Source organism: Hoplias malabaricus, chromosome 5, assembly GCF_029633855.1.
Source record: "Hoplias malabaricus isolate fHopMal1 chromosome 5, fHopMal1.hap1, whole genome shotgun sequence".
In the NCBI taxonomy this organism is placed as follows: domain Eukaryota; kingdom Metazoa; phylum Chordata; class Actinopteri; order Characiformes; family Erythrinidae; genus Hoplias; species Hoplias malabaricus.
Window position 1 is genome coordinate 1,072,132 of NC_089804.1, and position 18,418 is coordinate 1,090,549.

Consider the following 18,418-nt stretch of genomic DNA (forward strand, 5'->3'; position numbering starts at 1 on the left):
GTCTCTCTTTCTCTCCCTCTGTTCTCTCTCTTTCTCTCCCTCTGTTCTCTCTCTCTCTTTCTCTCTCTCTCTCTCTCTCTCTCTCTCTCTCTCTCTCTACCTCCACCTCTCTCCACTAGCTAACATGGATTGCGCTGAAGGTAAAATAATCTAATGGAAACTTGTCCACTTGCATCTCTCACTGTGTCCTAATTTTATGCAAATCAGTATGCAAATGAATGACCGGGCACCAGAGCGTAGCTGCTGCTGTGTTAATGGTGTTGAAGGGGATGAAGTCTCAGTTTACCATTAACTGTTTTAGTGCATTTCCACTGGATGGGCTCGGCTCGGCTGTGCTCGCTTTCAGTGGCGACTAAAACAGAACCCGGTTCAAGGCCCAGGCCCGGGTTTAGCCGGTGGAAAAGCACAAGAGCCGAGCCGAGCGAATAGGTTCCATGCAGTGGAAAAGCGCCGTTAGATTCCTGGTGTCTCTGTGGACTGGCGCCCCCTGGTGACAGGATGCAGGAAGTTAGTTACAGGAACAGAGCTCAAGCTCCGCCCCGTGTCCACCTGTAATAATCAGTAATCAATCAATTCAGAACAGTCAGCAGTGAATGAAGGGTCACAGCCGCGAGAAACAGAGCAAGTGGACAGTAACCACAACTGTGTGTGTGTAAGATGTGTAGATAGTGTGTTTTGTGTAGATAGTGTGTGTGTGTGTGTGTGCAGTACATTCTCTATAAGAAGATGTAGGTGTGTGTACAGTGTGTTTATGGTGTGTGTGTGTGTGTGCAGTAAGCTCTCTATAAGATGTTTATACTGTGTGTTTGTGTGTGTATACAGTGTGTTTATACAGTGTGTGTGTACTGTGTGTGTGCAGTACGCTGTCTATAAGATCTGTGTGTGTGTTTATACTGTGTGTGTGTGTATACAGTGTGTTTATATACAGTGTGTGTGTGTTTATACTGTGTGTGTGTGTGTACAGTGTGTTTATACTGTGTGTGTGTGTGCAGTACGCTGTCTATAAGAAGGTGTGTGTTTATACTGCGTGTGTGTTTATACTGTGTGTGTGTGTGTGTGCAGTACGCTGTCTATAAGAAGGTGTGTGTGTGTGTGTGTGTGTGTGTGTACAGTGTGTTTATACTCTGTGTGTGCAGTATGCTTTCTATAAGATGATGTAGGTGTGTGTACAGTGTGCTTATACTGTGTGTGTGTGTGTACAGTGTGTTTATACTTTGTGTGTGTGTGTGTGTGTGTGTGTGTTTGTGCAGTACGCTCTCTATAAGAAGATGTAGTTGTGTGTGTACAGTGTGTTTATACTGTATGTGTGTGCAGTACGCTCTCTATAAGAAGATGTAGTTGTGTGTGTACAGTGTGTTTATACTGTGTGTGTGCAGTACGCTCTCTATAAGAAGATGTAGTTGTGTGTGTATACAGTATGTTTATACTGTGTGTGTGTGTGTGCGCAGTACACACTCTATAAGATGTAGGTGTGTGTACAGTGTGTTTATACTGTGTGTGTGTGTGTTTGTGTGTACAGTATGTTTATACTGTGTGTGTGTTTGTGCAGTACGCTCTCTATAAGAAGATGTAGGTGTGTGTAGTGTGTTTATACTGTGTGTGTGTGTGTGTGCAGTATGCTCTCTATAAGAAGATGACCCAGGCTGCGATCCTGATCCAGAGTAAGTTCCGGAGTTATTACGAGCAGAAGAAGTTCCAGCAGTCTCGGCGGGCCGCGGTGCTGATCCAGCAGTACTACCGCAGCTACAAGGAGTACGAGCGGCTCAAGCAGGGGCCCCGGGGGGCGGGCCCCCTCAACACCAAGATCAAGTAAGAGCAGGGCCCCCGGGCACCACCACTGCCCCCCCGCTGCCCTCTCTCACGCCCCCCCGCTGCCCTCTCTCACCCCCCCCCCCCCCCCCCGCTGCCCTCTCTCACTCCACCCCATTGCCCTCTGACACCCCCCGCTGCCCCCTCTCACTCCCCCCCGCCCTCTGACACCCCCCACTGCCTACTCTCACCCCCCCCATTGCCCTCTGATACCCCCCGCTGCCCCCTCTCACTCCCCCCTGCCCTCTGACACCCCCCACTGCCTACTCTCACCCCCCCCATTGCCCTCTGATACCCCCCCACTGCCCTCTCTCACCCCCCGCTGCCCTCTGACACCCCCCCCACTGCCCTCTGACACCCCCCATTGCCCTCTACACCCCCCCACTGCCTACTCTCACCCCCCCATTGCCCTCTGATACCCCCCCACTGCCCTCTCTCACCCCCCGCTGCCCTCTGACACCCCCCCCACTGCCCTCTGACACCCCCCATTGCCCTCTACACCCCCCCACTGCCTACTCTCACCCCCCCATTGCCCTCTGATACCCCCCCACTGCCCTCTCTCACCCCCCGCTGCCCTCTGACACCCCCCCCACTGCCCTCTGACACCCCCCATTGCCCTCTACACCCCCCCGTTGCCTACTCTCACCCCCCCATTGCCCTCTGATACCCCCCCACTGCCCTCTCTCACCCCCCGCTGCCCTCTGACACCCCCCCCACTGCCCTCTGACACCCCCCATTGCCCTCTACACCCCCCCACTGCCTACTCTCACCCCCCCATTGCCCTCTGACACCACCCCACTGCCCTCTCTCACCACCCTTCCCCCACTGCCCTCTCTCACCACCCATTGCCCTCTCTCACCCCCCCACTGCCCTCTCTCACCCCCCCACTGCCCTCTCTCACCCCCCCACTGCCCACTCTCACCCCCCACTGCCCACTCTCACCCCGTACTGCCCTCTCTCATCCCCCCCCACTGCCCTCTCTCACCCCTTACTGCCCTCTCGCCCCCCATTGCCCTCTGACATCCCCACTGTCCACTCTCACCCCCCACTGCCTTCTCACACCCCCCACTGCCCACTCTCACACTCTACTACCCTCTCACCCCCCACTGCCGTCTGACACCACCCACTGCCCTCTCTCACTCACCTCCGGGGGCGTCACACGCCTCTGGCCCGCCCTTGGCATTGGGCGTGGTGGCCCTGAGCTGTTCTGTGGACCCTGGGACAGTAAAGGGTTAACACCGGCTCTCATTATAAAGCTGTCCACATAGAGTCATGCTCAGGATGTGTACAGTCAGTGACAGTGCTGTGTGTGTGTGTGATTTTCCTGCAGGGGGTCTTTCTTGACGAAGAAGCAGGATCAGGCAGCTCGCAAAATCATGCGCTTCCTTCGGCGCTGCAGACACAGGTACACACACACACACACACACATTTTAAATGTGCGCACACAAACTTACTTTAAACACATTTTAAATACACACACACACACACACACACACACATTTTAAATGCGCGCACACACAAACTTACTTTAAATACATTTTAAATACACACACACACACTAAATATACACACACACACACACACACACTTTAAAAAAACACACACACACACTTTGAATACACACACCACCATAAATTCATTTAATTTTCAAAACCTGTGTGTGTGTGTGTGTGTGTGTGTTATGCAGGATAAAGGAGCTGAAGCAGAGCAAAGAGCTGGAGAGGAGAGGCCTTACCACCTGATCTCACAAACACACACATACACACACACACACACACACCGCTTTTACACACCTCTGCTCAGATGAACCTGTTTGTGTTGAGTTTCTACTTTTACACAGAGATCACAGTCCTGCTCTCTTTAGTTCACACTCGCGGCTGTTTATGGAAGTAAACAAACAAACAAACAAACAGAGCGTCAGTGCGGCCTCAGAGACGTCAACATACGGCCACCTTTGCGTCTGACTCTGAACCTACTGCACTCTTTAAAGGTGCTGTGTGTGAGGCAGAGTGGCCTCTAGTGGTGAGACTACAGACTGCAGTCAACTTTTACTCACTGCACCTTTAACGTCTGCTGTACAGGGCTTGACAGATGTGTGCAGATGTGTCCACACCGCTGCTCTGATGCTCGGGGTTTGGGGGTGGGGTCAGCGGGTCTCTGTCAGTGAATGCTATTGGCTGATGTCTCCTGGTTTTGAGAGGCCCACCTTCTACGAGGAGAAGCTTTCTTTAGAAAAACACATGAAGGAGGTGGATTTTTGGTGATTTGAGTTCTGTTCTGAAACTGGAATTCAGGACACGACCTTTAATCCCAGAAAAGAAAGCGTGTAGAACTGTGCCGAGCCTCAGAGCGAGCTGTGCTCCTCCCCCTCGTCTCCGGCCGGGGCAGTGTGTGTGAGGTGAACAGGACACGGGTGTGTGATGTGTACAGTGTCCTCACTCAGACGCACCGCGGCTCCTGGCCTCTCTCTGGGGTTTGTTTGTTCTTTTCTTTTTTCTGCATGTTGAGGAACGAGGGATGGAGCGCTCCTCCACTCGTCCTCTCTCTCTCTCTCTCCGTTCTCTTCTTTCTATACTTTACTTTGATACTTTGACGTTCTCTGCCTTTGTGCCGTAGCCAAGCTTCTCTCTCTCTCTCTGTCTCTGTCTGTCGCTCTGTCTCTCTCTCACTTTCTCTCTGTATCTCTGTCTCTCTCCTCTCTGTGTCTCTCTGTCTCTCTCTCTCTCTCTCTCTCTCTCTCTCTCTCTGAGGTGCTTCCAGCTCTTTCCGCTGAGGTGTAAACGAGAGAGCAGCTGTAACTTGGTTGTATTGAGGTATAAATATGAAGTGAGGCTGAGGGATGCGCTCTGAGTGAAACTCTCTCTCGGTTTAAACCTTCTCTCGTTTTAATTGCGTTTTTTTCCCGATCTGAGGTGCGTGAGGCATGTTTATTATAACTCAATGTTTACCTGCACAGGGGGCGGGGCTTATGGCTTACGGCCCCGCCTCCTGACATTATTTAGTCTTAGACTTCTGAAGCCAGGGGAGAGAGGACGGAAGAGATTAGTGGCACTTCAGCAGGGTGTGTGTGTGTGTGTGTGTGTGTGTGTGTGTGTGTGTGTGTGTGTGACACAGAATCATCGTTAAACTGAAATATTGGTAGCGATATTAAACCTAGGATCAGAGGTAGATGCAGCGTGTGATGGTCACTGACCCAAACTTAATTAATGACCGTCAACGTTTATTTTATTTAAAAATAATTAAATGAATCTGCTTTGTTTGGATTTTAATATTTAAATTTGAGACCATGGCAGTATTGATGAGTCAGTGATGTATCGGGACAGTATGAGACTACCTGATTGAGACCCTCTCTCGCTGATGTTTGCAGACTCTGATTCACTCCAGCCTTCACTAACGAGGTGGTGTTTATAGCCCACTGAGGTCATGTGATCGCTCCGTGTCCTTATATGGACCTCCAGCTCCGCCCAGGACTTCCTTATTTGGGCGTGATGGTCACTTCAGGACGATATTCTAATGACGCCACGTTTAGAACAGCTCTCATTACACTCAGTGAAGATGTTTATAATTTGCCTTGGTCTCATCTCATTTGCATATGTAAATGAGGTGCTTCTTTAACAGCGGATTATGAGAATGAACTGAATAACGCACTGAAGCTGAGGGTCAGGTTTATTTAGATGTTTACCTGTGAATGTTTACCTCTCAACTCTATAATCTGCTGATTACTGCTGTTAACGAGCTGTTAGAGGTGATTATTGTTATTCAGCTCATTAATCAAACCATATAAACATTACTAATAATTTACATAATAATACCCTAATTAACATTAAAACAATAAACACTGCGAATCACAAACAGAAAAATGCTTTTCTCTACGTCAAAGAATAACTTCACTAAATTCCCCCATGATCCTCTGGGTGTGCTGTGAACACAGTGATGGAGAGAGTTCTGGTTCTGGGTCAGATTCTGGTTCGGTAGGAACTTCCAGACTCAGACTCAGAGCAGTAGGACGGGGGACAGAGGAGGTGAATGGAAGCAGACGTCCTCCTCTAAAAGCCCCTCACAGAAAGTGAGGACAGTAGACGGTGGGGGACAGTGGACAGTGGTGGTGAATGGAACCAGACGTCCTCCTCTAAAAGCCCCTCACAGAAAGTGAGGACAGTAGACGGTGGGGGACAGGGGACAGTGGAGGTGAATGGAACCAGACGTCCTCCTCTAAAAGCCCCTCACAGAAAGTGAGGACAGTAGACGGTGGGGGACAGTGGACAGTGGAGGTGAATGGAACCAGACGTCCTCCTCTAAAAGCCCCTCACAGAAAGTGAGGACAGTAGACGGTGGGGGACAGGGGACAGTGGAGGTGAATGGAACCAGACGTCCTCCTCTAAGAGTTGGTGGGGGACACATGGTCTTAATCCTGGTGGAGAGGGACGTGCAGGACACTGTGGAGAGTCCCCCGGTGCTCACCAGAAACCCCGTCCAGCACCATGTTCCCAGCCCCCTGCAGTGTTCAGGTCAGAACAGTGTGTGTGTGTGTGTGTGTGTGTGTGAAGGTGAGGGGTTTCTCCGACTGTGCAGTGCCTTGAAGTCTTTTAATTTCAGCTTTTCTTTAAAGAGTTAATCGCAGTCTCCCCGTCCTCCCTCGGGTGAAGTCCAGAGGGTGATGTTTCTGAAGGTTCTAAGTGAGTGTGGTTCTAACAGACGGTCGTCTGAGAACCTGTAAATAATGTACAGTAAGAGGAGGAGGATATATATATATCTATATTTAAGATGATCTGGATAACTGCTTGCGTGAGATATTATTATTATATTTGAATCCTGTTGTTCCCCGACTGCGTAGACCCCTGGCCGTCTGCATGACACCGGTACCGGGCGGTTCTCCGGGTCGGGGTACGGTTTTATTGCTCGGTTGTTTTAAAGCACTTTGCATGACTTTTATCTTCGACTTGACTCTTTGCTCCTGCGCGTGCTGCGCCTCCTGCTGGTGTTGAAGTGTTTATTTATAAACCATTATCAGAGCTTTGTATGTTTGGGTTGTTTTTACTTTACATTCAACTGTAAACACCTCCTTCTGCAGGCGTTCGGCTGTTTTGCTTTTTTCAGAATCATTCATTAAACAGATTTGTGTCCAAGAGCGTGTCCCTCGTCTTCTGTTTCCACCAGGAACCTCCACAAACCGAAGGACGCAGAGGTAACTCAGTAAAGAGGCTGAGCTGACGGCCACAAGGGGGCGCAAGGGACAACAAAAAAAAAAACTGCAGCTCAGTTTACCAATAAACCATCCACTTTCTCAGATACAGAAGGTTCTTGACAGTCTTTAGAGAACATTAATTCATTCATTGTCTGTAAGACTTAACCAGTTCAGGGCGGCGGTGGGTCTGGAGCCTACCCGGAATCACTGGGCACAAGGCAGGAATACACCCTCAAGGGGGCACCAGTCCTTCACAGGTTGACACAAATACACACACACATTCACTCACACACTCACACCTACGGACATTTTTAAGTCTCCAATCCACCGACCAACGTCTGTTTTTGGAGCGTGGGAGGAACCTGGAGGATACCCGCGCAGACACAGGGAGAACACACCACACTCCTCACAGACAGTCACCCGGAGGAAACCCACGCAGACACAGGGAGAACACACCACACTCCTCACAGACAGTCACCCGGAGGAAACCCACGCAGACACAGAGAGAACACACCACACTCCTCACAGACAGTCACCCGGAGGAAAGCCACGCAGGCACAGAGAGAACACACCACACTCCTCACAGACAGTCACCCGGAGGAAACCCACGCAGACACAGAGAGAACACACCACACTCCTCACAGACAGTCACCCGGAGGAAACACACACAGACACAGGGAGAACACACCACACTCCTCACAGACAGTCACCCGGAGGAAACCCACGCAGACACAGAGAGAACACACCACACTCCTCACAGACAGTCACCCGGAGGAAACCCACGCAGACACAGAGAGAACACACCACACTCCTCACAGACAGTCACCCGGAGCAGGACTCGAACCTGCAACCTGCAGGACCCTGGAACTGTGACAGAGACTCTACCAGTAGCGCCACCATTGGGCCCAGCAGTAAAAACACATGTAACATGTTCGCTGCTCTCTTCCTGTGGCAGGCTGGAGGATGCATGTGGCCATTCTTCCTTGTTCCTGAACTCGTTTCCTGGCCTGGGGGTAGGCCACTGTCTCCACTCGCCCTGCAGGCCTCGCCACACCAGCCTTTACGACATGTTCAGGCTGGAATTACTGAGGCTGACAGTACTTTGGTTTAAACAGTTCTTAGTTTAGTGTTTTGTTTAACTCTGTTTTTTTCCAGATAAAGAACGTCACGTTGAATTCGTTCGGCGTCGAGCCAAAGCTGCGAGAGGAACCTGTCAGGCTTTAACTGATCAGATTTCACACAAAACAGACCAATGCCTCAGAATCTGATAGTAATTCAGCAGTTAAGTGTGTGTGTGTGTGTCTTAACCAGTTTCAGAATGAATTCTCATTTCCATGTGAAAAAGTAACAATAAGAAACAATGGAAATAATGCCCACAATCTCTGGACACGGCTCTAATCCGGACACACACCCCCTCCCCACCCCTCTCTCTCACACTCACACACACACACACAAGCCACAGAGATGGGTTCTCATATTGTATTGTTGCAGATAAGAGTGTCCAGATAATACTTGTTGCTAAATCAGGGAATATTTCAAACTAATGGTGATTTCCACTGTATGTTACTGTATGTTTACTCATGGTGTATCGGCGTGTTGTTGTTGTTTGGGACTGAACACAGCTCCGTCATCAGTTCAGACAGATCAGTAGAGTTTGTTCCTTCCTTGTTGCAGCGTCCAGCTCTCGCTGGATTCTTTCGTCGGCCACCGATCCGAGGAGCGTTTGAACCTCTTCAAAAGACCACGGCGTCATTTTACGAGCTGCCGTCGTGAGTCGGATAAAAACAAACGTGATCTCTGCTGCAGCTGGAGATTTTACAGATGGAGAGTTGGTGCTGGTCGTCTGCGTTGCGTGGCGTAGAGTGACGACTCTCTCTGGACAATCAGCGCTCTGCAAGGTTTACACGCCACGGTTTAGGCCCTACTCGACTCGCTCTGAACCACGAGAGAACAGCCACTAAACAAGAACCCGCTTCCAGAACCAGGACCTGATTCACCTGGTGGAGGAGAACAGACAAGTAGAGTCTAGTGGAGGAGAGGAGGGACCATGCAGTGGAACATTTGTTAAGCGTGAGAAAATGCAGGTCTTGTGTCAGTTTGACACATGCTAATTGTGTGTGTGTGTGTGTGTGTGTGTGTCCGGTGGGTGGGCGGGGATTGCTAATCCATGTTGGACAGAAGGAACAAGCCCAGCCTTTCTTCCTGAAGGAATGGGGAAGATGGAGGGGGGTCAGAGGGGCGTGGAGTAAATGTGAGTGAATGAATGAATGAGTGAAACACTGCAGATGTAACACACATGTTCTCTTTCTGTAACATACATCCCTACCCTGCCCCACCGCTTTGTGTGTGTCTGAGAAAACACGGAGTGTGTGTGTTCCCTGAGCGAGCCACACACAGTTCAGGACGAGGGGGACGTCCTGGGGGTCTGACGGACACCGGAGGACGAGGACGGTTTCTAAAGGTTTATCTATTATTTATAGCAGGGTAATTCTGCCCGAGGAAGGGGAAAGGCCCCAGACATGTTCTGGGTGCTGTTTACCTTTAATCCCAGTTCCATAAACTTCCTGTAAAACGTAAAGATCTGTTCTGTCCTTTGTACGGTGTTTCTCTGGTTACAAAGTTCTGTTCGGACCGAGACGCGGCGAGGAACGACTGGATAAACGTAAACCTCATGTTCACCAGGAGTCAACGCCAGCTCAAAGCCTAGTTTTCCAGACCGCCATCGGCTGCAAAGCAGTGTTTACACAGGCACCTTCTGGCAGTTTAATAACGAGGAAGCAGCGTCTAAAACACAGTCCCTCCTTTCTTTAGAGATCCCTGAGGAGCTTGTGACGTCTGTGGCACAGAAAGATGTAGGGCACAGCTAATTATTATTATTTTTTATTTGTTTTTTGTTTTAGACGAAACATATAAAAAACAGTTATAAAGGATTTATTTGATCAAATGAAATTCGTTTTTCAGAATTCAGCAGAAATTGGCTGTATTCCTAACATCTGCAAAATGTGTAGCTTCACTTTGTCCTTTGTTCAGTTTCTGTACAAATTATTTATCAGACGGCGGAGACAGAGAAGACCATGTTTCGTTTATTTAAAGTAATCTGTGTAACAGTGATCTGTATTAACAAACCCACACACAACAGCCCCACTTCAGCCGCCTGAGCTTTATTACCTCTCTTCTCTGTGGCTGTGGACAGAGCCGGCTCTTACAGACAGAGCAGGTCTGAAATGTTCAGTCGTCAACAAACACCCTCTATAGACCCCCCGAGAACAAGGCTCAGATATGACCCAGTTATGTGGGTAGAACAGGGGCACGCTGGGTCCAGGATGGCCATGGGCTCCGGGGGGTTGGGGGGTGGTACCTTGGCTGTTAGTGGGACCGAGGTGGGCCGTCTGTATCAGACAGACACGTGCAGGACAGTAGCTCTCAGTATACGGGGTCCACATGAGCCCAGACTGACCCTGTGTCTGTCACTGACCCAGTAGGGGATCCATTTGTGGGACCACAGTTTAACCACAGGACACAACTTGCTGGTCCCCAGCTGCACCCTCAGGGGTGTGTGGGGGAATGTCTCGGGGCTGAAGGGGCTTTATCATCTTCATCCATTTCTGAGATTTTGAGAATTTGAGAAACACTTAAGGCCTTAATACTGAACCTAAATTCCAGAAAAAGACTGTAGGTTTGTTTGGTCTCATTTCTGTTTCTGAAGTTACACTCGTGTGCCACAAAGACGTCCTCGAGTTTCCACTCCAGCTTCATAAAGCTGCACTTGAGCTTTGTAAAAGTTCCACTCGAGTTCTCTAAAGTGGTCTTTGAGATGATCCAGAGCCTCACACTTCAGCCGTCAGTCAGCGGTGATTGACAGCAGGAGTTTGGTGGGGGGGGCTCTAATCCCTGAATGGAGGAGTTCTTATGAATAATGCACACACACTGAGTCCTGACCCCATAGGCTGGACACCTCTGTCCTTTCTGAGTGGGTTAACCCCTGTGTGACAGCATTGTTCAGTGATTAACACCACGCACCATCTCCCTTTAAATAACACACACACCGTCTGGGTCTAACTCTGATGGAGCGTCCGGACCCTCAGCAGCAGACCTCAGGGCAGAGGGACACAGTCAGCGTCCAGTCTGAAAAGACGACCCAGCGCCGGGTGAGAAACTCCAGCTGAGTTTATACACTGTACAAATTATTACAAATTATACAGAACATAACGTTTAATATTAAAGATAAAGTTAAAACCAGAGAAGCTTTATTTCTCACTGCGTACATGAATTTACCTGATTTAACTCTCTCTGTAGATCTCTGTTGTTCTCCTTGTTTACTCTGTTTTGTTGTTCTTATTGTTGTTGATGTTTGTGTTGTTGATGTTGTAATTAATGTGATTGATGTTGTTGTTGATGTTGTTTTGTTGTTGTTGATGCTGATGTTGTTATTGATGTTGTTAATGTCATTGTTGATGTTTTTGTAGATGTTGATATTGTTATTGATATTGTGATTGATGTTGATATTGTTATTAATGTTGTTATTAACAATGTTGTTGTGTGATTGATGTTGATATTGTTGATGTTGTTTTGTTGTTGATGCTGATGTTGTTATTGATGTTGTTAATGTCATTGTTGATGTTGTTGTAGATGTTGATATTGTTATTGATATTGTGATTGATGTTGATATTGTTGATGTTTATTTTGTAGATATTGTTATTAATGTTGTTATTAACAATGTTGTTGTGTTATTGGGTTGTTGATATTGTTATTGATAGTGTGATTGATGTTATTGTCGTAGATGTTGATGTTGATATTGTTGTTGTTGTTAACACTGTTGTTGTTGTTGTTGTGTTAAGGTGTCTAAGCCTCTGCTGGAGCGGCGTCGACGAGCTCGTATTAACGCTTCACTCGGGGAACTACGTGCACTTCTGCTTCAGTTCCATGTCAAACAGGTGAGAACCAGTACAGCACATCTGTTCTCTCTGTGTCTGGGTGAGTGTGAGAGTCACTGGGTGAGTGTGAGAGTCACGGGGTGAGTGTGTGAGTGACTGGGTGAGTGTGTGAGTGACTAGTACTCCTTCCTGGGTGTGTTCTTATGTTGGATCCAGTGATTCCGTAGACATAAACCGGCTGCAATCCTGATCCAAATGAAGTGATAAAAGAAGATGAAATATGATGTAGTAGAGTGTGATGTTTGTGTTAGTGCTCTCTGTGTGTTACAGTAGTGTGTGTGTGTGTGTGTGTGTGTGTTTGCAGGGTTGTCGTGTGTCTAAACTGGAGAAGGCTGATGTTCTGGAGCTGACTGTCCAGCGGCTGCGGTCTCTACAGCTCGGACGCTCAGGTCAGAGACAACTCCGCCGTCCTGCATCTTTTTCTGAAAACCAAACACAAAACACTTTTCTGATCCAGTTTAGATTCAGTTTATTCTCTAAACCAATTCACACCTGATTCAGATTCTGTTCTCACTGGGTCCTGCCCTGTTTCTAAATCATTTTAACCAATTTCTGATAAGTTTCTGACCTGATCCTCGATTGTTTCTGTCCCAATGGGACATTTACACCTTTCTCTCTGAGCAGTGTCTTTCTTCTCTCTGTCCCGTCCAATCTGCTGCATCCTGTGTCCTGTCTCCTGGTGTTGTGTCCCGTCTCCTGGTGTTGTGTCCTGTCTCCTGGTGTTGTGTCCTGTCTCCTGGTGTTGTGTCCTGTCTCCTGGTGTTGTGTCCTGTCTCCTGGTGATGTGCCCTGTCTCCTGGTGTTGTGTCCCGTCTCTTGGTGATGTGTCCTGTCTCTTGGTGTTGTGTCCTGTCTCCTGGTGTTGTGTCCTGTCTCCTGGTGATGAGTCCTGTCTCTTGGTGATGTGTCCTGTCTCCTGGTGTTGTGTCCTGTCTCCTGGTGTTGTGTCCTGTCTCTTGGTGTTGTGTCCTGTCTCCTGGTGTTGTGTCCTGTCTCTTGGTGTTGTGTCCTGTCTCTTGGTGTTGTGTCCTGTCTCCTGGTGTTGTGTCCTGTCTCTTGGTGTTGTGTCCTGTCTCCTGGTGTTTGTCCTGTCTCTTGGTGATGTGTCCTGTCTCCTGGTGTTGTGTCCTGTCTCTTGGTGTTGTGTCCTGTCTCCTGGTGTTGTGTCCTGTCTCCTGGTGATGTGTCCTATCTCTTGGTGTTGTGTCCTGTCTCCTGGTGTTGTGTCCTGTCTCCTGGTGTTGTGTCCTGTCTCTTGGTGTTGTGTCCTGTCTCCTGGTGATGTGTCCTGTCTCCTGGTGATGTGTCCTGTCTCTTGGTGATGTGTCCTGTCTCTTGGTGATGTGTCCTGTCTCTTGGTGTTGTGTCCTGTCTCTTGGTGTTGTGTCCTGTCTCTTGGTGTTGTGTCCTGTCTCCTGGTGATGTGTCCTGTCTCTTGGTGTTGTGTCCTGTCTCCTGGTGATGTGTCCTGTCTCCTGGTGTTGTGTCCTGTCTCCTGGTGTTGTGTCATGTCTCTTGGTGTTGTGTCCTGTCTCCTGGTGTTGTGTCCTGTCTCCTGGTGTTGTGTCCTGTCTCCTGGTGATGTGTCCTGTCTCTTGGTGTTGTGTCCTGTCTCCTGGTGATGTGTCCTGTCTCCTGGTGTTGTGTCCTGTCTCCTGGTGTTGTGTCATGTCTCTTGGTGTTGTGTCCTGTCTCCTGGTGTTGTGTCCTGTCTCCTGGTGTTGTGTCCTGTCTCCCGGTGATGTGTCCTGTCTCTTGGTGATGAGTCCTGTCTCCTGTGTCCAGGTGAAGGTGGGGTGTTTACTGTGGGGAACAGAGTGTGTTGGTGCAGAATGTGGACGCTGCAGAACCAGAGAGTCAGTGCTTCTGAAAGTAAACCTCAGAACCTTCAGGATATTACACTGTCACCAGCTCAGCACACACAACACACACTCCACACACAGCACACACCACACACACTTCAACACCATGGTCTCCGTTCATCTGCACCTGAGGGTAGAGACTCCAGCACACACACCGGTGTGTGGAGGCCATGGTGAAGATCCAGCTGTGTGCAGTGATGCTCATATAATATAAATATGATGTAAATACGTTTAAAAGCATATTAAACTGTAGTTATAAAGGTTGATTTCTTTGTCTTTTGTCATCACAATCTCACTGGACAAAAGTAAGTCAACTTACACTTTTATGGATGTAGTAATTTCAATTCTTACAGTGTTACTCAAGGATGATCAGACTCTAAAATTATATAATTCAGGGTCGCAGTGGGTTCAGAGCCTACCTGGAATCCTGCAGCGCTTGTGACGAGGTTCGTAGACTGGGAAGAGGTTGTACAGTGCAGTGAATGACTGGTTCGATTGGTGGAAAATGGGTCTCACAGCAGATGGTAATAATTGGGTTAAAGAGTGACTACCTTTGGGTCAAATATGGAAGCGTGCGGTCACACAGGCCCAGTCGAAATCCCCGTCTAGAGGAAATTCTCCTCAAACCTGTGGGTGCATTAATAACTGGTTCAATAACTTTATATTGGGTTGTCACATTATGACCATGTTTGCAAAATATTTCCAAATTGTCAGCTGCCTGAGAATTTGAAATTATTTCAATAAAATTTTAACCAAACAAGTGGCATAATTGAAGGACTGGCGCCCCCTCCAGGGTGTGTTCTCGCTTTGCGCCCAATGATTCCAGGTAGACTCTGGACCCACTGTGACCCTGAATTGGATAAGGGTTACAGACAATGAATGGATGAATGTAGTGGCATCATTAGACTGAGATTAGACCTGTTTTAGAGAATAGAAAGATCTAGAAATAGATAAATATCTTTAGCCCCCAACATAAGCTCAGTCCCACAGACTTCAGAATTGTCCCATATTTGGACACTAAAAGACCTGACCCTGGACCTGCCTTCCCATGCTTCCAGCAGCCACAGAAATACAATTATATTTTCAAACATTTATACTCTCTGTTGTTATAAAAAGAAATGGCCCCTGTTCATAAATCTCTAGTGAAGCCTCTCTGTGCTTTGGATAAAAGCTGTAAATGTAAATGCTTGACTCGTTATTTATCTCAGCTTCTAAACAATGCAATGAATCCATATGAAGCTGTCTGCCACAATCCCACAACCTGGCAGCAACTGACTTTGTAACTGAACGAATGGGTTCAAATCACTTTGGTAAAATTAACATCTCCTTTGTAAATGTAATGTGTTTGGCCTTTTTTTTTAGAAACAAGTTTAAAAAATCACACGAGTCCAGTTCTGTTTTGCTCTTTTCTGTCATGCTATGTTTTATATTTTACTGTTTTTGGGGCTTTTTGTTGGAGGTGGTGTATTAGTGTGTGTGTGTGTGTGTGTGTGTGTGTGTGTGTGTGTGTGTTCACACTTGGCGGATCTCACTACAAACCAAGTCCAAATTACTGCCATGTTCACTTGCTCTGTTCCTAATGCCCTTGATAGGGTGTAGTAATAAAGGGCACAAAAGGCTGAATCTCACTCCTTCTCTGCTGTTGATTCAAATGTAGGGTGACCACACGTCCTCTTTTAACAGGTGTTGTGCCGAAAACAGACTCCCCGCCAGAATCCAACTCCCCTTTGTGTAAAGCGTAAATTCGAGTCCTGTTTTTTCTGTTTATTCTTTAAGGGTTAAGTTAGATTTTTTCCCTTCATTAGCTGTATTTCACTGAACAATCTGACGTCCTTATTTTAAATAGTTTTTATATGTTTTAAGATCTTACCGAACTTTAGATTTTTTATCAGGGACCCCAAAGATAAATTATTGGAAATTACTCCCCCCCCACCTGTTTTTAAAACAACAGCAACAACAACAACAACAACAACAACAGTGTTCAACCCCCCACCCCTCCCCCTCGTCTGGAACTATTGGGAATCTCTGTGGCAGATTCATATGACATTCAGTGCTTTTAATATATATTCAGCCGTACACGGTAAATTCACCAGTGTTAAATCAACACTATTAGAGTTAAATCAACACTGTTAGAGTTAAATCAACACTGTTAGAGTTAAATCAACACTGTTAGAGTTAAAGGAACACTGTTAGAGTTAAATCAACACTGTTAGAGTTAAATCAACACTGTTAGAGTTAAATCAACACTGTTAGAGTTAAATCAACACTGTTAGAGTTAAATCAACACTGTTAGAGTTAAAGGAACACTGTTAGAGTTAAATCAACACTGTTAGAGTTAAATCAACACTGTTAGAGTTAAATCAACACTGTTAGAGTTAAATCAACACTGTTAGAGTTAAATCAACACTGTTAGAGTTAAATCAACACTGTTAGAGTTAAAGGAACACTCCCTGTGTTAACACTAATAGTGTTGATTTAACTCTGGTGAATTTACTGTGTAAATAGATATTTGAAAAATCCCTCTTAATCTCTGACTAAGGACTGAGATAAATGTGTTTGTCTACTGAGTTTCTACACATTCTATACTGGTGACAGCATCGCACTGCCAAAGGCAGACTACTGAAGATAGCCAAGCTTGTCAAATGACTTCAGGTTTCCCTCAAATGCATTTTACTGTATGAGTCCATACACATACTATACATTCCTTTGTTTTTTTCTATAAAGCAATTCATCAGTGTTTCAATAATTCAAAGCAGGACTCATATTTTGTGATTTTATCATGTAGTATGCTTTGATCATGTTTTGAAACCTTGTTTATAATAAAGATGGTTGATTATCTATGTGTGTTTTTATTATTCATTTATTTTATTGTAGCCTTTACCAAAACAATGTAGTGTAAAAAGAAATAAATTAAAGACACTTTCAGTGCTTAGACCCCAAGATTGTATCTTGCACAAAGAGACGTCGTGCATCGCAGACTTACAGAGAGACTGGGTGTTACACTTGCCTAGTTTCGTTTAACTTTCGCATATTTATTAGTCTTAATCTTGCAGACAGACGCTTCATAGATACACTTCAGTTTATCGTTCTTAACTCTGAAAATGGATCCTGTTCTGTGTAAACAGATTGTCAGTTATCTAACGGGACATACCCCGACGGACTAACTACAGTGGAAAAAAACACTTTTAGGAAGAAGGCTCACAATCATGACGTTGAAGGTGAGTTGACTCTCAGTTTCTATGGATTATACAAAGATTGTTTGAAACTGTTGTGCGTGTTTGAAGATGTCTGCCCCCTACAGCGATCTCGTCCACTTTGTAGCCTAGGTTTCAGCCGTATACTCTGTAGTAATACTGTACATTTTAGGCCATAAACAATCCGATAACAAACCTTTTTTTATACAAAGATGCCTAATTAAATCATCAAGGACAGTCAATACCTACCCACAACACGTTTAATTTGTGAGAGTTACTACCTGGCGTTTTTGACCACAACTGTTTCCCTTAGTTGTTTTTACTCTATTACAGTATTTTAGTCTGTGCAGCTCCATTCAGTATTCGTATTTCTGTAGATAATTAATTTTATACACTTTACAGCTGGAAATTAGTTTATCTACAGTTTATGACTAAATCTGTTGGATTTATTCTCATCTATTTTGATATATTACTTTATTTTGCAGATGGTCAGTTATTTTACATCAGGTACAAAGGCACCTCCAGCAAAAGTTGTGGCGGTACAAAAGATGCCAATGCCATTTTCACAGAATTTCATGCCAGCAGCTTTGGAGCACACTGTGGGCAGAAGAAGACAAGAGATGCCATCTCCAAGAGGTTTTATTGGCCTGGCATGTCTTCACACATGGGTGATTATAATTTTCTTTTTTAAACAATGACTTCCTTAAACACAATATGAAGTTTAAAACAACCACTAATCTATAATGCATATACTGAACTATCACTGGATTAGGAACACCTACCCTGTATCTATACTCACTGTCCACTCTCTCAGCTCCACTGACTACACAGGAGCACTTTGTAGATGTACATTAATTACAGACTGTAGTCCCCGTGTTCTCCAATGCTCAGGACCCCCACAGAGCAGGTGTGATGTGGTGGTGGATCATTCTCAGCGCTGCAGTGACACTGACGTGGTGGTGGTGTGTTAGTGTGTGTTGTGCTGGTGTAGAGTGGATCAGACACAGCAGTGCTGCTGGAGTTTTTAAACCCCTCAGTGTCCACTCTCTGTTCTCCCTGTTAGACAAGTTGCACAGTTGCATGTGTCGTTTCTATATTTCTGCATTGTCATTTATTTATTAAGGAAATTGATCCAATTTTACATATCTGTGAATGGCAAAAGAATGTGAATCTTTAGGGGGAGCAGATCATTTGAAGGTAAAATTAGAGTCAGGTTTTTTTAAATCAGTGGATGACAATGAGGTGTGAGTGGACACCCTGCTTTAATTAAAGAAAGTCTGATGTGTGTTTGTGGAAGTGTATCATTACACAACCAAAGGAGATCATCAGAAGAAGGATTGTTGATGATCATCAGGCTGGAAAACGTCTGCAGTTTGCTCGAGATCGCGTGGACATGGATTCATGAAAGGAAACCAAACGACATAAGAGTTGAAG

General features: G+C 46.4%; 2 protein-coding genes across 5 annotated transcripts in view; both read left to right on the top strand.

Moving 5' to 3' along the window:
* The window catches only part of camta2 (calmodulin binding transcription activator 2), a 128,979-nt gene that overhangs the window by 36,471 nt on the left and 74,090 nt on the right, over window positions 1–18,418 (top strand). For 2 of the 4 annotated variants that reach the window (XR_010802637.1, XR_010802638.1), the window contains exons 20-23: window positions 120–140; window positions 1,616–1,809; window positions 3,140–3,214; window positions 3,497–5,831. Coding sequence is in view for 2 of the 4 variants with exons in the window: in XM_066671472.1 (XP_066527569.1) it covers window positions 120–140; window positions 1,616–1,809; window positions 3,140–3,214; window positions 3,497–3,551 (345 nt within the window). In the remaining 2 variants the exon portion in view is untranslated. Of the gene's footprint in view, window positions 1–119; window positions 141–1,615; window positions 1,810–3,139; window positions 3,215–3,496; window positions 6,929–18,418 lie in introns of those variants that run through there. The other 2 variants (XM_066671472.1, XM_066671474.1) reach the window with 2 other exon arrangements.
* LOC136696362 (uncharacterized) lies at window positions 10,857–17,675 on the top strand. Its single transcript, XM_066670711.1, has 6 exons — window positions 10,857–11,142; window positions 11,833–11,928; window positions 12,233–12,317; window positions 13,714–13,923; window positions 16,916–17,008; window positions 17,470–17,675. Exons 1-6 carry the CDS (start codon window positions 11,059–11,061, stop codon window positions 17,673–17,675), a joined length of 774 nt encoding a protein of 257 aa, XP_066526808.1. The 5' UTR covers window positions 10,857–11,058.

What these genes read in the sequence shown, in the direction of transcription:
- LOC136696362 (XM_066670711.1), top strand. Translation starts at nt 11,059, where the DNA reads ATGGAGCGTCCGGACCCTCAGCAGCAGACCTCAGGGCAGAGGGACACA. An exon ending in TTCAGTTCCATGTCAAACAG is followed by an intron (nt 11,929 to 12,232) that starts GTGAGAACCAGT and finishes GTGTGTTTGCAG; the next exon opens with GGTTGTCGTGTGTCTAAACT. An exon ending in CCGTTCATCTGCACCTGAGG is followed by an intron (nt 13,924 to 16,915) that starts GTAGAGACTCCA and finishes CTGTGTAAACAG; the next exon opens with ATTGTCAGTTATCTAACGGG.